Here is a 17,483-nt window from a genome sequence, read left to right on the forward strand (position 1 = left end):
CAACAATAATGGAGTCCCAAATAGTCTTCCTTTAAAGTTTTAAAATTAAGCACAAAAAAACAACCCTGCATGCTGAAAGACAATAGGCTAGGCCAGGGGTCTTCTACGTTTTTCAGGCCAAGGACCCCCTAGCTGAGAGAGATGAAGCAGGGACCCCACTACATTGTAGAAAATTGTGTTGCAGATTCAGGGTGAGCTTCAAAGACTATCAGTGTTGTGTGAATTAATGTTTTTTGTTTATTTATTAAACTTGACCACTGACACCCTCACTGAGGGTGTCAGAGGTCAAGTTTACTGAGGGACAGCGATAAACTTGACCGTTGGCTCTGTACTTGATCTGCACAACCTTTTTGCCGAAAATAGCAGACCTACAAGCACACAACACCGTCGCCTTGCAGCTGAGGCGTTGTGAGCTTGTAGATCTGCTATTTTCGGCTAATGTTCCCCTCAGAATAGAGATTCTAGGGTTGAAGTGGTTAAAAAGAAAATCCATATCACACAAAGATTTGGTGCCCCCCCCCCCCCCTGTAGTAACTCTGAGGACCACCTAGGGGTCCCAGACCCCCTGATGAAGACCCCTGGGCTAGGCTACTTCAGTGATGTGTTCAGTGAGTGTTGGGAGGGGCTAAAGACTGATTAGCATACCACTTAAGCCCTTTTCATATAGATCTGATCAGGATATTTTTGATTTTTTTTGAAAATTATGGATTTTTCTTATTTATTTATGTAGGCTATTCATTTGGCCAATACATGCCAAAAACAGGGACGCGGTGTAGCTATGCACAATGACACTTTGCCTCTGGCAGCTTGGGGAAAACCAAGGCTCTGGGAAAAACCTAGTAAATACTTCCACCTAGTGTACAAGAGATGAAAATGGAAATCATTGTGTATGAAAACCAAACGATCAATGATGCACTCCCCCCTGGAATTATGAGGAAACCGGCTATCTCGCGACGGTTGACAGTCGACCACTTAATTCTTAAACATTGGTATACCATCCGATATCCTTTTTTATAGGCTACTCTTTTCAAGTTTAGTTCTTATACAAGTTAACACAGGTCACATGAGCAGCCCAGCTATGGCTGCAGCTGTCAGCTGGTTTAAATGATCACATTTCACTTGAGCAACTGTCCAATGTTTTTGTCATGTCCACCCCCAGTCCCAGGTCGTCTCGTCGTAAAATGACTGCGAAACCTGTGAGTTGAAATAACTTGGCTACATTTGTTGTCCTACATTATTAATGTACACACTGTTGCAATATAGACCTAGCCTGTATGTTGTGTGTGTGTGTGTGTGATTGATAGTTCAGTTGGCCCCCTCAAATATGTTGATCTGTATTTTTCCATTGTTTTGATCGTTTAAAATTAAAGCCCTGCCTGCCCTATATGGAGGAATGAGGAATCCTTAAACGTTTTTTAAAATTGTTTAGATTGCAAGTTGTAGCCTATAGCCTAGGCTACAACTTGCTACAACTCCACATTAAAAGCCAATGCATTATCATAAAACTTTTATAGGCTATAGGCTAGTTATAGGCTATAACTGGTTCTCAAAGTGGGGGTCCTTGAGTGGGTTCCATGGGGTCCCCAGCAAAATGTGTTAATATTGAATCAAAATAATTTAAACCACTTTAACCCTATAGCCTATCCTATCAGCTACAGTATTTGAAAATATCCCATCTAAGCTCACAAAGAAACATGATTTAATACTGTACTTTGTATTTAAAAAATGTTTTCAACACAAATCTTGTATGGGCACAAAATACTTTCAGATGGGGGTCCACGGCTAAATACATATATCTGGAGGTCCTTGACCTGAAAAAGTTTGAGAACCACTGGCCTACGAGCTGTTTGGGTTTTTGATGCGTTCAATGAAATAACTGTTACGATGACTTTTAATGTAGCTACAATACATATTTGTTAAAGGAGGCGGTTAACACCTCAGAAAGTAATGTGGCGATGGAGCCATCTAATCCAGAGGAACAGCTGCTCCACTATGCAAAGAGCGGCAGTTGTTTCCAAATTCAAAAACTCCTCCATTTAAGAACTGAGCAGAAGCAATGTCTCAACATCAACTGCAAATGTAAGTGAATTATTGACAAAAATCTATTTGAACCCATTCAAACCGGGAACGCATCTGTGTACCACTTTAACCATTAGTTTAATACTTTGGGCTATTCAAAAATAGCAGATATACAAGCTCATAGCGCGGCACCGAGTGCCGCACTATGAGCTTGTAGATCTGCTATTTTTGAAAAATCGGAAAAAAATCTTGAAAATCTTTGAAAATATATATACTTTTAAAGCGAACATTCTAAACTCAAATCTTTGCTTCTGGGGGGTCCCTGGAACAACATATTTTGAGATGAGGGTCCGTGGCCAAATCATACCATTTTGGGGGTCCTTGACATGAAAAAGTTTGAGATCCACTGAGTTTTTTCAAAAAACTGTTAGGATTTAGAAGACATGTAGAATCCCCTGAAGCAAAGATTTGAGTTACAAATATTCTTAAAAAATAGCAGATATACAAGCTCATAGCGTGGCACTCGGTGCTGCGCTATGAGCTCGAAGATCTGCTGTTTTTGAATAGCCAAAGAAATCTAAAATGACACAGATACGTCCCCGGATTGAATGGGTTTTAACAAACACCATCATCACATAGCTGAAGTCTTGTTAGACTGACTAATAAGAAATCTTATTGACTGTCATTCTAGCTAAGCACAGAGCCAGTGCAGGATGGACCCCGCTGCATTTGGCCAGTTATTCTGGTCACATTGATGCAGTGGAGGAACTGCTCAAGGTAATTGGGTGCTGTGAAACTGCATTTTGTATGTAATGAATGCATATTATGTTTCTCAAGTGGTTTGCCACCATTGTCATGGGTTTGTGTGGATGTGTCCGTATAGGCAGGTGCTGATGTAAATGTGCAGAACAACTTGGGCGATACACCGCTACACACAGCTTCCTACACTGGAAAAAAGGTGAAATAGTACATTACTTTTAATTATTTTCAATCTGTTGGCTTCTGTATTTTGTTTGTCACCATAAGCCAAATTCTCAACACATAACTCTGATCATATTTGAACCACCCTCTAGAGACGATCCACGTGCATTCATTCGGTTTTCCCTGTTGAAGGTTTGAGTGATGTAAAAAAGAACATGTCATTTCCCCCCCTATTGTAAATGAAGTAATCAATTATTTCCAATGGACCGTATAGGAGATTGTTCTGTTGCTGCTGAGGTATGATGCCAGCGCCAACATAATCAATGGAACAGCCCAAATCCCCAAAGACGTCACAGAGGATGATGAAATCATTACTATGCTAGAGGGTATGTATGAGGTGATTGCGGGCTGAAAAAATAGAAAATGATTGATGGGCTCTCATTGCTGTAGGTGTGCTTGACATGGTTCTCAAAATGGTTTCATTTATACAGCTGCAGAGAGAAGAGAGGAACTTAGGCAAGAAGACAAGTTTCTGCAAGCAGCCAGAGACGGAGATATCGCCACGCTGTCAAAACTGGTCAGTCTCTGACACTGAGCCTTTGGGCAAAAATATAGAGGCAGCTGTTGATGGCAATATTTCCCATTGAGAACATAGTGGACTGGATGCTTCTATGCTTCTATGCTTGACCTCAGCGCCTGCTGAACATGTTGCTAAAGTTTGTGCTCATTAGTTCAATCAAACGAGGGGCCACACAATGTATCATAACAACATCATGTTAGGAGGTTTGATGCCTGTGGATGAGTGAAGTTGGCATTTCATTATATATACACACAAAAACATCTTCCTGCCTTGTTATGTTGTTGCCCTTGTTCACTCAACTCTCTGTTCACTTGTTCACTGTCTGACGTTAATCCCTCAGCTCAGCCAAGAGGAGCCCCCTGACATCCACTGCAGGGATCTTGTGGGCAACACGCCATTACACTGTGCAGCCTACAGGGGGCACAAAGAGTGTGTTCTAAAGCTACTCCGATCTGGAGCCAACCCCAGTATCAAAAACAAGAATGGTATAGTAGATCAGTCAGTCCTCTCAATCTTTCCCGTCATTTTATTGAATCTATCTGATTAAACATTAGCTCAAATAATGCTGTTGCTTATTGCTGTAATGAATGAACATCATGTGTTTTCAAAACAGTTATATTAACAGTCGCGTGCAAAGAGCTGATGATTCATGTAAATTATCACTGGTCCAGAGGGGCTAGAAGTCAGCCAGCCAAAAAATATACAACTCAATCTCTCTAGCCGTTAGAGGGTGAGTTAAATGTTTTTGACTGGCTGACTTTTTTTTTGCAGATCAGACAGTGTCTGATTTGGCCCATAATGAAGAACTTAGACTGATTCTGGCAGCCTGTAATGTCCAGGTAAATACCATGTAATGCTATATTATATATTATATTACTGTATACTGTATATATACTGTATACATTATATAATGCTGCAGGCATGTTAAGTATTATGTATTTTGTATTTTAATTTTGTATTATTATCTTCCCCAAAGGATGAGAAAAGGGCAGCACACAAGTTTGAAGGCCCACTTTGGAAGGTACTCCAGTGTTGGGAGAGATGTACAGTCAGGGGACGGGGATTTATACAAAAAAAGAGCTCATATCCATGTCTACCTTTTGACAGAGTTCGCGTTTAGTTGGCTGGCGGTCACACTGGGTGGTTATTGAAGATGGAACCCTGTCCTGGTACCCCAGTCAGTGAGTTATTATCCCCTTTAGACAATTCTGTTAAACAGATGATAGATGGGTGGATGGATGACATTTTTTCCCCTATCTGCCTGGAGTTTACAATGTGTATAGGGCCCTTTTATGCCTACCTTTCATAAATCTATCCATGTCCCTCTTTAGAGCTGATGCACTGGCTGGATTAAGAAAGCAGGGCTGTAAGACTCTAACACAAGCCTACTGTAAGGTAATGTCATTTGGGCTCTATAATACAGTGTTGTCATTGTTTTTAAAGATTACAAATGTATATTTTAAATTTCAACATTCATTCACAATCAGAGGAATTATTGGCTTTCTAATGTTGGCAATATTATTTCTGCTAACATTTAGTATATATTCAGAGGAATTGCTCAAATCACAGATTGCCATCACACTTGACAACATTGTTTAAGAATCATGAGACGTACAAGTGCTTGACTTATTTTAATCTACAGTACTAAATGGCATTAAAAAGGAATTTGTGAACGAGTCTCTGCCATCCATCTGGCTTCGATAGAGCAGGTTATTTGCCGTAGCGACCGTTTGAGATCTCCATAGTGACTGTAGTTATGTACAGTAAGCGATTTCATCATGTACTTCCAGGTCAAACCATGGGATAATTGCCTCTTCACCATCAAATGCCTTGATGACACCATCCATTGCTTTAAGGTCTCCTCCACGACTGATTCAATGGCCAAAAGAAAAGTGAGGTTGGATTGACATGACTTACATACAGAAACCTTGTATCTCTATATTTCATCTTTTATATATTTTTCATAAATGTATGCTATTGGTTATCCTTTAACCCACTTACCCCCTAGTCTATATTTTGTCGTATGACAGTGTTGCACAATAGTAGCAAAAATACCAATACTGGTATGGTTTGTGGTATTTTTGCCACGACGGCAACACAACATCCGTCCAATAGCGACGATATTCTACACACCCTTCCCCGCTGTGTACTTTCTGACTTATTTTTGGATGCACGTGTCTTTTATGTGCATTTAGAGATGGATGGATGCCGTGGCAAAGCATTCAGCCTACAGTACCGGGCACCGTGCTCAACGGCAGATCGTGGATTATGATGAAGGAAGTACATCACTGGGGAACTTGGCACAAGCCCTTCAGGTGAGATCAATTAAAGTTAGGAGTTTAAATGATCCTCAGTGTTAATTTAACTCTTGAGATTGCTCAAATTGAACCAAATGGACCCATACATTTGGTTCCATTTGTACACGCTCATAAAACTCTCATAGTTAAACTAACACTGTTAGCTGTGTGAACTTCACTACACACGATTCCATTTCCTTGATGACAAACCACTCTTTCAGGTAGCTGACGCCTGCCAGCAGAAATTGGCAAGTGAAACATCTACTTTTCTCTCTATGGTGAAAAATGCAGAGAATCAGGGTAAGAGAGTGATGTGGCATCTTCCGCTATACTGTAAAATCCTGAGTGTTCATTGAAGAGTGTACAAATGTAACCAAATGGACCGTTCCATTTGATTTCATTTGTACACTGTCAGACTTACAAATGGATAAACTAATAGGCGGCTGTAGCTGAGTGGGTAGAGAGCATAGAGTTAAAAAATAATAGAGAGGGCACCGGAAATCCCGCCCATCCACTTGCATTGAGTTGCTCACCCAGCGCATACTCCTAAATCCATAGATTTATAATATATCTACAGTAGATGGCGGATTGCCCCGCCCCCAGCTATTAATTTCTATGAAAGTTGCTCAGTGGAGTTTGAAGCACCCGGAAGTCTGCCAGAAGTTTAAAACTGGGTCCATTGGGTCTAATAGAATCTCTCTGCCGGAAGTACCAATATTGGGTCGAATAGGCGTGGCCATAGAGTTGAAGCATTTTAAATGCGGAAGTGTTGCATTCTCAGATTGACCCCGCGGCTCTGGGGGCTTGCCTAAGTCACCCCTTCTTCCGGGTTGGGAAATGTGACGGGCGGGGCCTATTTGGGGCTTCTGTGACACGTTTTGCGTCATGGAGGTGACGCGTTTTCCCTCCATGGGCAACCCTGTGCGCAAGCTCGTGAGTCGAGCCCATCGGTCGAAACCGTTTTCGCTCGTTTGTGACAGTGGCCCCCGGCCGTTTTAAGCTGCTGTACCTATGAATGGCCAGCATGTCCAATGTGCTTCAATGCAACCTCTGGGTTCAGAGGGCTTGGTAGAGAGGCCATCTGGGAATTGGAGGGTTTCCGGTTGGACCCTCAGCTCACCCAGTCTACCTGTCGAAGGGTCCCTGAGCAAGACACTTAACCCCTAATAGCTGAAAAGTAATTTCTCCTCCCCTGGGGGCCAGAAAATACTTCCCTTCCTCTTTCCCTAACACTGAGGATTTTACTGTTAATACATTCACTTGCAGTAGTTTGAACTCTTGCATGTTAAAGACAATTAATATATGTTTTATTATGACTTTTTGTTCTTCCTGTTTTCTAAGCACTGGCTGCTCCCCTTATGCTGAAAGCCAAGGAGACCTGCAGCCTCTCCAGTGAGACCTGTGCTGCCCTCCACCTCTGCCTTGGATTGTTGTCCAAACAGGAGGAGGTAGAGAAATAATATATTCAACATTTTCACCCATCATACGCACAGTGGTGGAAAAAGTACTCAAATGTTTTACTTAAGTAAAAGGGTTACTTAAGTATTCAATACTGCGATGTAGAAGTACTCTGTTACTGTACAAGTAAAAGTATGGAATTCAAAATTTATTTTCAAATAGCCTAGGTATTAAATATGGCTAAAGTGGTTAATGTATGTTTTATAACGTAATAATAACTAGTAACTAGAGTAACTAGTAACTGCAGTATTCAAATAATTGTAGTGGAGTAAAAGTACAATATTTGCCTCTGAGATGTAGTGGAGTAGAAGAAAAAGTACAGACAATTGGAAATGCTCCAGTAAAGTAAAAGTACCTTAAGTACAGCACTTGAGTAAATGTACTTAGTTACTTAACACCACTGCGTACGCACATACAACTGGTTTTATTAGGAGCAGACTTTGTAATCTTTGATAATGTAGAATCTAGCTTGTGTTTGTGAAGACAGTTCCCTTTTCTTTTTTTTTTACCTGTATTCATGCGTCAGAGTCTATCTTTATCCCCATTGATTCCTACAGACTTTTGCACGCACCCATGTGCTGCTCTCCTATTGGCTTCGGAATTCATGCTGAATGGTTATCAAAATAACCTAACCCCTCCCACTTAACGTAGCTCCCTCTCCTCCATACGGTAAGTGTGTGAGTGAGATAATATCTGTGTGTGTGTGTGTTGGGGGAGCAAAGGTGTGTGTATCCCTGTCCACCTGTCCTATAGTGACCATGCTGTGCCCTTGGGGGAGCCACAGAACAGTGTGCTAATCACTAGCGTGGCTGTAGGAAGGACACAGGCAAGATCCGCTTTTATGCTGAGGTCTGCACTCAGCTCGTAGATCAGTGCAGACACACACGCACACACACACATACACACACACACACACACACACACACACACACACACACACACACACACACACACACACACACACACACACACACACACACACACACACACACACACACACACACACACACACACACACACACACACCGAGGCGCTTTGGCTCCTGCTCTAGGGAAAGACTGTGCATTGAGGGAGGGAAGTCGAGCGCGTGCATATTCACAGGCTCTGACTGTCTCATGCGTTCACCCTCGCACATTAACAACACACCCGCTCACAGCCACGCTTCCTCGAGCCCAGCAGAGCATTCGAGCAGTTGGAGAGAGGATAGAAACATCTGCACAGGTACAAGTGGACAGCTGCTCTTTTATCTCATTCTTTATTCTCGCGTCCTTTGCTTTTCATTGTCATCGGAACAACTGGCTACGTTTTGCAGTGGGCTTGCTCCCTGAGGACATGGTATAGATTTTGTTGTTTTTTTACTTTTGGGTTGTTCTATTTAGAGATGGCCTAGAACAATATTTAAATCAGGAATCTATTCTCACGGTAAAATCCTGAGTGTTCATTTAACTCTGAAAGTGTAAAAATTGACCCGTAACTGCACTAATATGCTGCAGTCAGTCATTCAGGTTTTTAGAATCTTTCCTAGATGAAGTGGTATTTGCATACTGAAACCTTCAGGGCTCTGTGGCCTTTATGCATACTGCATAAACTGACCATTAGCTTTTACTGTTATACATGTTGTCAACTACTGTAAAAAGGGCATTGTGGGGTGATACTGTATATGCTGTGCGTAGATTAGAAGCTTAAAGATTCTTCTGAAATTGTCATAAAATTGATCAAAGTCAAACTGGAGAGACTAGAAGTGTGAGGAACGTTATGTCGAGAGAGCTTTTTGTGACTTTCCAAAATGTGAATCTGCAGAAGCGGAAATGATCCACATTAATCAGGGCTGGTACAGGGCCAGAACTGTCAGACTGAGAACTATAATTGGGTTTAGACTGGGATTAGGATGATCCTCAGTTCAGAGAGGCACCCACAGACCCCCAGTTTAAATTCATGGCTTGCTGAATGCACCAAATAGCTGCACAGATGTCCTAATACATCTAATACAATTAAAGCAATTCAGAGCATCGTTCTCGTGCTAGGGGATTTTTAGCCTCCTTTATCATAAAGATGCTCATTTGCCTGCAAGCTGCATTAAAGGACGACTTCACCCATTTTCAACCTATCTTCATATAATAGGTCCTCACTAATCCTCATGATAATATGGTAACATTTTTGTCTACTCCGTCTGTGTCTCAGAGGAGGGCTGTGGACAGTTCAAAACCTGCCTACCGGTGACATCATCGAAGGGGAATCCAAGCTAATAGAAGGAACTATCTACTCCTGGAAAGTTAGCATGCTCTAATGGAAGCCATTGTTCTCACGTTAATGCAAATCTAAATTAAAAAATTGGAATCTTGTTCGAAAAAACAAATCTGCCAAATGATGATGTCACTGGTAGGCGTTTTTTTGAAGTGTCCACAGCCCTCCACAATTTCTTTTTAACATTACCATTTTATCATGACTATTAGTGAGGACCAATTATATGAAGTCATCCTTTAGGTATAGATTGACCTGACGAAGATCCATATCGGATCGAAACATAGCCAATTGTTTCTCAAATAAAGAAGTATTTTACCATAGTTTGGTGTGCTCTACCTCTTCCTATGGTTTAAGTCTTTTTAGCCCAGGACCCACAGTCGACATGCGTATAGTTTCCTTTCAAGTATAGATTGGCAACAGCTATTGATTGTGTTCAGGAATAACATCGCATAGAGATCATTGGGATGCAGAATCCATTTAATTTTGTCTGGAATGCCATTGAAATACTACTATATAGACCAAGAGGAGGAATTGGCTGCCAGAGCACTGGGTCAAATGGGATGAGCTCTAGGGATAATAAGCATGATTCCTAGACCTAGAGCTACTACCCCAGACCAACTGGATTATAACGCCTACAGAGTGCTGAGAATGGCAATGTGGATAGTATTAATCCTACCCTCCTATAATTGTTCTGGCAGCTTGTTGACCAGATGGGTCTGCTTTGTTTGTGCTGGTTGGTAAACATTTGTTTTGCACATTACGTAACCAATGTAGACTCGCATGCTGTTGTGTTGTGTGATGTGTAACATGGAACCATGATTCATAGCAGGGAGTCTTTTGCAGCAATTACAGCCCTGCCCTTCAGCCAGGGTGGATGTGATCCGATGACCCACTTCATTAGCTGCAGAGCTGGGGTTTTGCTGGCCAGGATGTCATATCTCTAGTACACACACAGGAAGAGTATGCTTGCTGAGTGATTGAAGTAGACATTTCTCTGTCTCGTGGAGAAGGCAAAGTGTCTTGAGGTCACCAAGGAGATTGTGCAGTATGTAGGCCAACTTGGGTCTGAGAAGCTCCCTGGAGTGGGTTGTGACGGCTGCCTGGACACGCTTTCTCACAACACACAACCAAGATTTGCAAACGCCTAATCTTTCTTGGTGTTTCATATACTGTAGCAGTATGAATGCACCCACACCTGCCAGAGGAATATAGAAGCTCAGATCATCCAACCACTTACTGACGCACAGATAAGCCATTCCATAATTCTGCGTTGCTCTCACCGCAGTTAGACTGGCAGCATGGCAGTAGTGTGTGTTTCTACAGAAGTCATTTATACATGTTTATGCACAGCTGCTCTAGTAAAACCGCAGGTGTTGCTCAACCCCAACCATTGTGACCCCCCCCCTCCCTCCTCTGACCAGGTGACTGAATCAGTGGCTGTCATCTCTTACGGTGCGTTTTAACAGCGGGCGATCAGCGGGCGATCAGGATAGTATTTTCCGGAAGTGCATTATATGTCTATGAGAGCCGGCGACTACTGGCGATAGGGCGAAGTGGGCGGGGGGGCGATGAAAGATGGATTTTCTTTATCTTTTGGACGATGTCGCCGGCGATCGCCCGAGAGTCGCCCGCTGTTAAAACGTACTGTTACATCCAGGGTATAAGGACCAGAGTATGGGTTAACTGCTCTGTTTTCTCCCTGTGCTGACCTCCCTCTCTCATGGGGTCAAGACACTGCAAGAACCCTGAGGATGCGATTTTGACTTTTTTAGGAATGCTATGTTTTTTTTACATGTTTCTGACTTTATTGATAGTACACAGTGGAGATAGACAGGAAACGGGGGGAGAGAGAGACGAGGAGTGACACGCAGGAAAGGCCGTCGGGATTAGGATTCGAACCCGTGATGTGCTGTCAGGTTGCTTTTAGAGCCGATATGTGATATGTGCCTGGACCGCTAGGCCAGCGAGCGCCCCAGGAATGTTATGTTTTTCTGAGCGATAGAACAGCACTCTGGACCTTTTTCCTGCGCATGTCCTTCATTTTCCATTTGGTACTCGTCTTGGTAATGGAGAGGCAAAATCAATCTTGCTAAAAGTACATTTTAAGCCATTTTAGTTCAGACCAAAGATTTGTGACAAAACTAAACTGTTTAAGCCCAATTATACTTGAAAAATAGCTGACCTACAAGGTCACAACGCAACACCATTGTACAATGAAGCATAAATTAAGCATTAGAACGTTGCAGAGAAACATTGCAGCACTATGAATTACCCTTTAAGGGCTGTTGGTTAAATGTAGTCTTTGAACTCGTGGATGCAAGCTGCTCGGTTCTCAGCCGTCATCATACCCTGATCTATGGCACGTCATCATGCCAGCCGGCACCGCTGCACTGCCTGGAGATGGGGGCCATTTGTCTCCGAGATCTACTTCCCCTTCAGCAGGAAAAGGCCAAACAAAAGCTGAGTCCTTTGGCTCCTGGCCATGTGAGAAACATCTTTTCCCCAGTTTCAGCATCAACTAACTGTACAATGCACAGCCTCAGCAGGGCTTAAAATAGCGATGTGTGTTCTCAGGCGAGAGGATGCGGGGAGAGAGAAAAGCCAGTGAGGGTAGTTGCACAACAAAGTGTTCCGTTCCGGGCCAAGTTCCTGAGGATAGAGGACACTGCTTAAGGCTCCAGATATGTGAGCTCATTTACTGTATAGACTATACACAAATAAGAGGCTCGAGGCCAGGTCGACCACTTTTGTGGACAGGTATTCATTTATAATGGCTGAATACTATACTCAGTCTTACGCTGTGATTGAGCTGCTCTCCATCTGTGGCACTCGCCTCAGTCCTGTCGAGCCAAATTGGCAGACACGGTCTGTTGGCTCAGCATAAATGTTCGAGAACTCTAAAGCAAACGCTGAAGCCTACACAAGCTTATGCTTGTGTAGGCTGTAATGTTGCTTCCTCTTGCAGAAGTAAGTACAATTCACTGTAGTGTATCTGATTATAGTGGTAGTGAGTTGGAAAAGGGTTCTGTGGCAAGAGGCAGATTTTGCACTTGAAAATATATTAGATTTGTTAGTAGATACGGTATTTGTTATCATTGAATCAAACCTGTATATCGATTCCATCATGGCCACAAAATGCTAGAAAGTGTAATCAGACCTTGTTTACAACGCATCGTTGGCACTTTTCAAGAAACTACTGTTTCTCAAAGTGTGCATGTGAGAAAGAATTATGCCCCTTGAGATGTCGTATCTCATGTTCGAGGGGGTCCTACAGAACAAGATTTACATTTCAACTGTCCAGTATATCATCGAAGCAAATTTTTTTTAAAGGATCACACACACAAAAAATATTGAGAGATAATACATTTTTAATCAGCAAAAATGGAAAACATTTAATGTAAAAACAGGTGACAGCAGCACAATAATATTGGATCACGAAGCATTTTAACAGAATCAACAGAATCAATCTTGTCACATCACATTACAAGTAAGGTGGGTGAAATTGTGCAGGTTCATCAATGCAGTTAAAAGATAGAGAATAGCATGAAGAGAATAGAGAAGGAGACACAAAGGTACAAAAGTGACTAAAGTGCATAATATGTAATGTTCATATTACATTTGAGAATGCATCCTATTTAACCAATTTGCATAATAGATTAAAGGAGCTACACCATGAATTTAAAAAAAAAAATTGATATTTAATATCATATGGTGTATGTCCCTCACACCTTTTTCAAAAGGTTTGAGCCTAAATCATCACTCAGATATACTCATCCCAAGTCAATTGTCTCTGGCTTATACAGCACTTTCAGCTGCAATACCAAAACGTCCTCTTGGGCAGGGGGGGGCTACTGAGCAATTCTGTCTGTTAATAAAAACAAATATTAAAAAAAAATATTAAAAAGAAAAAAAAGAAAATGGAAATATTCTGCATAAAAAGACGCATCTAAGAAAAATACAAAATAAAAAAAAAAACACTTTGAACATTTTTGAACAATTCCACCAAGTGTTTGAGGTGCCTGTTTCACCCACTTCCGGGGGGCGGAGCCAAAATCCGAGCCCGAAGTATTTGTTCGTAGACCCCCACTTAGGGGGAGTAGAAAAAGTTTCGGAGCGATTCGGGCACTTTTCATTTAACATTGGGTTTGCCATCATTAATGTTTATGACATCATAAACATTTCCATTCTGAGATCGCCTGTTCAGACACGCCCATTCTGGAAATCCATGAAATGAGAAGGAATGACTGAATTAAAAAAAAAAAAACATTTTTTTGGGTACAAGAGACACTGGGGACCCCAAAAAATACAAAAAAACAAGAAAAAAGTGATTTTCATGGTGTAGACCCTTTAAGTGTCAAGTGAATGTGAAGAGTGTTAGAAGTAGATTTTCAGATTTGAAGTCTTAAATAGGAAAGGAACAGAAAGGAACAACTGCCTTTAGTGAGTGTGACAGGTTATACTCTGTTTTCTGGTAACGTTCCTTAAATAACTTGGGTAGTTGAAGTGTGTGCGCGTGCAACGCAAGTGCGTGCGCCTACGTGCTCACAAGGGGTGTGCATGTGTGTCTATGAGCATGCACAACAGTGAGAATGAGGGCGGCAGTGAGACAACTGTGAGTCAAAGGCAGAATAATTGATGGAGCTTTCTCTTTACTTTATATGAAGACATTGGCCTCGCTTGGCTATCTCAGATTTACAGCCTGATTTATTGTCCATGGCTGCCGGCTGCCTCCCTCAAGGTGACTTGGCATTTTTTTCACTCTGGAGATTCGGCTGTATTTCTTGTCATCAGTGTGCACTTTGTTCTCCCCGGATCCCCTTTTTTTCTGCAGAATATATTTTCAGTATTTCAGGAGGTAAAGTGTTCCATTTAATGAATAAGACGAAAGGTTTTGCACGCTTATTCTTGTCCTTAGAAATCCTTTTTGTTTTGTGGAAAAGAAATTTCAAGTTGAAATTGCTCCGAGTTTTTGTGAGGATAGAGTATACTGCTGGGTTGGTAAAGATCCCACAACAGCAGCGTCAAATGGGGAACATTGATCTAGTCTGTCCCATAGTAGCATGTCTCAGGTTGCCCTGGTGGGACACTCAATCCTGGGCCACGGAGCTCTCAGAGACTGAGGTGTTTGGTTCCGACTGGTGGAAACCGGATCTGTGGGCAGGGGTTAGAACAATGACCTGCCATCAGAGGAAGCTGACACACACACACACACACACACACACACACACACACACACACACACACACACACACACACACACACACACACACACACACACACACACACACACACACACACACACACACACACGCGCGCGCGCGCGCTGCGCGCAGCGCACACACACACACACACACACACACACACACACACACACACACACACACACACACACACACACACACACACCCCATCCATATCAATCTATCAAGGAATCAATCAATCAGTGAGACTAATTTATCAGAAACGTTATCTGACTGTGAGCATGTCTTAGTACTGTGTATACTTTTTTCTAAAACAAGAAGGAGTTTGTGGGCATTCATCCATGCATTTATTTAATGTATTACAGGTCTGGAGTTTGAAGTTTGAACAGGAAGTTGAGAAGAACCAAGCTCTATCGGAGGCCTTGCAGACGTTGACCAGCGAGCACTACGAGCTTGAACAGTCCCTGTTCCTGACCAGAAGGTTCTCCACATTGAGCACTGTCACTGAAGATGACTTCTATGATGCTGTGTCAGGTCAGCCCCTTGCCTGAGACTGTTGAGCGTCATTTATAGTTGGTCAAAAAAATGTATGTATTGTATTATCAAACCACTTGATCGTTCCACTGAGAATGATTTGGCCTTCAGACCATTGATTCTCAACCTTTTTTAATTCCAGGACCCCCCCCCCCCCCCCCCCCCGCTTGATATGCATTCGGCTTTGATGCCAATTTAATTTAGGCAGTACTATATAATTTTTAAAAAATCATTGAAACTATACACACTACTATTGGGATGCCAGGTCAAGAAATGAACCTGGCATCTGTCTAATAACATGCTATCTAAATGACATTTTAACCTTTGCATAAGCCTGCAAGGTTGTTAAGGCCAGGGCAATTAAGTGCTATGGGCTACGGGCTGAGACCCCAATCTACATTGCAGTTGCAGATGTGTTCATTTAACTGTGAGTGTAATAGCACCAAACTGCACCATCAACTATCAATCATTCCAAGGACTTCTGGGGGTCCCTGGACCCCACGTTGAGAACCAGTGATTTAGACCAGTGGTTTTCAAACTTTCTGTGTGCCCAAGGCACACCAAAGGACAAGTCAAAATCTCAAGGCAACCTGTATTCATATCCATTAATATCTATAACCAGCTCTCTCCCGTCCCTGCAGAACATCATCAGCAGGTGCAAAAATAATCATGAAGGACAAATGGCATCCGAGTAACATTGTGACATTGTGATGATGCGAAATGGAAAGCGCTGGACGGGTCTGTCAAAAATAAAGCTGAGACTCCTGAGGAGCTGGTCTAAATGTCACTTGCACAATGAACATAAATAAGTCAAATAGACCAGTGATTTTGATACGTATATAATATGTATATATGCCTTCTGCTTTGCACATTTTGACCCTGCATTGTCACTGCTGTCCCAACCACCAAAAGCCCACAAAGTGCAAACTTTGAAAATTAAGTGAATTCATTTTCAGCACGATTTGCAGTTACAATATATATTCATAAGAATAGAGAAGAAACTGTTCTTTGTTTTAGGCAATAGTGTTAAATGCATTGCTGACTCACTGGGATCACACCTCTCCCAAGTGCAGCTTTCACTGTTCATTGGCAAAACACCTTTTATATTTTTTGCGAACGCGGAAGGAGGCGCCTCCGACCAAGTGGAGCTTACTATGTAACCGTGCTCGGGTTGTGTGTGTGTGTGTGTGTGTGTGTGTGTGTGTCTCTGTCCGTCTGTGTGCGTGCACTGCCTCAGCCCTGTGTGCAGCCAAGTAAATGTCCAATATAGACGTACCATACATCAAATGAAAGGTCTTTGAAAACTGAACACACCTGTCAAGGTTGCGTTTAAGCCCGCCCCTTCCCCCGGAAGCCACGCCCCGGAGAAGGCTCCTAAAAACTCCCCATTGAAACCCCATGTTAAATGAAAAGTGCCCGAATCGCTCCGAAACTTTTTCTACCCCCCCTAAGTGGGGGTCTACGAACAAATACTTCGGGCTCGGATTTTGGCTCCGCCCCCCGGAAGTGGGTGAAACAGGCACTTCAAACACTTTGTTGAATTGTTCAAAAACATTCAAAGTTTTTTTTTTGTGAATTTGTATTTTTCTAAGATGCTCCTTTTAACGCAGAATTTTTTTCTATTTTTTCTATTTTTTTTTATTGGTTACTTTTTTTTTGATGATTTCCTTTCATTATTATTTTTTTTTTTTGGCGTTCGCTTCCCGCGTTCGCGCGTCTTACTTGTGTATCATAGTTAGCAGAATATTTCTAGAGACAAAGACATGCGGCAAGAGGTGCTATCTGGAGATTGTCGTTCTTTTTGGCTCCCTCTTTATAGACTCTATTCTCTAGAGTTCATTTGGTGTGTGTGTGTGTATGTGTGTTTGTGTGTGTGCTCTGGGAGACACCACAAGCTCAGTCTCTTGGTGGTGTTTGTCTCTAGGGTTACTTGAGGCACACAGCTTCGCCCTCACAGACATCTCTAATGGCCGTTCCCATTGCAGTTTGACATGGCTGATTGCCCCAACGTCAGCTGCTACATTGCTGAGATGGTCCATTGATGTAGTGCAGCCGGTCAAATTATCCTTTAATTATATCCAAGGTTAATGAGTTTGTGGTACATTAGCCTGGAAAATGGCTCCTGTTTGCATTCTAGATATTCGAAGAGCAATTCATGTCAGTAGAGCCAACAGCAGTTTACAGTAATGCATGCTTGTCTTTGTGAGCTCATTAGTTGGCCTCCCCGTA

The 17,483-nt window shown here is 42.3% G+C and overlaps 2 protein-coding genes across 2 annotated transcripts in view; both read left to right on the plus strand.

Moving 5' to 3' along the window:
* Positions 1-1,928: 1,928 nt before the first annotated feature.
* Positions 1,929-4,874, plus strand: LOC308093492 (oxysterol-binding protein-related protein 1-like; the record flags this gene model as incomplete). Its single annotated transcript, XM_080439829.1, has 7 exons — positions 1,929-2,079; positions 2,711-2,796; positions 2,903-2,977; positions 3,215-3,326; positions 3,432-3,517; positions 3,861-4,005; positions 4,852-4,874. Exons 1-7 carry the CDS (start codon positions 1,956-1,958, stop codon positions 4,872-4,874), a joined length of 651 nt encoding a protein of 216 aa, XP_080295955.1. The 5' UTR covers positions 1,929-1,955.
* Positions 4,875-5,761: 887 nt separating this feature from the next.
* The window catches only part of LOC308094488 (oxysterol-binding protein-related protein 1-like), a 29,921-nt gene continuing 18,199 nt past the window's right edge, over positions 5,762-17,483 (plus strand). Inside the window, exons 1-4 of the mRNA XM_080441182.1 lie at positions 5,762-5,835; positions 6,039-6,117; positions 7,159-7,265; positions 15,086-15,254. Of these exons, the coding sequence (XP_080297308.1) occupies positions 6,093-6,117; positions 7,159-7,265; positions 15,086-15,254 (301 nt within the window). The 5' untranslated portion in view covers positions 5,762-5,835; positions 6,039-6,092. The remainder of the gene's footprint in view (positions 5,836-6,038; positions 6,118-7,158; positions 7,266-15,085; positions 15,255-17,483) is intronic.

The sequence above is a fragment of the Gymnoscopelus braueri genome (assembly GCF_963280865.1).
Source record: "Gymnoscopelus braueri genome assembly, chromosome: 10".
NCBI classification, from domain to species: domain Eukaryota; kingdom Metazoa; phylum Chordata; class Actinopteri; order Myctophiformes; family Myctophidae; genus Gymnoscopelus; species Gymnoscopelus braueri.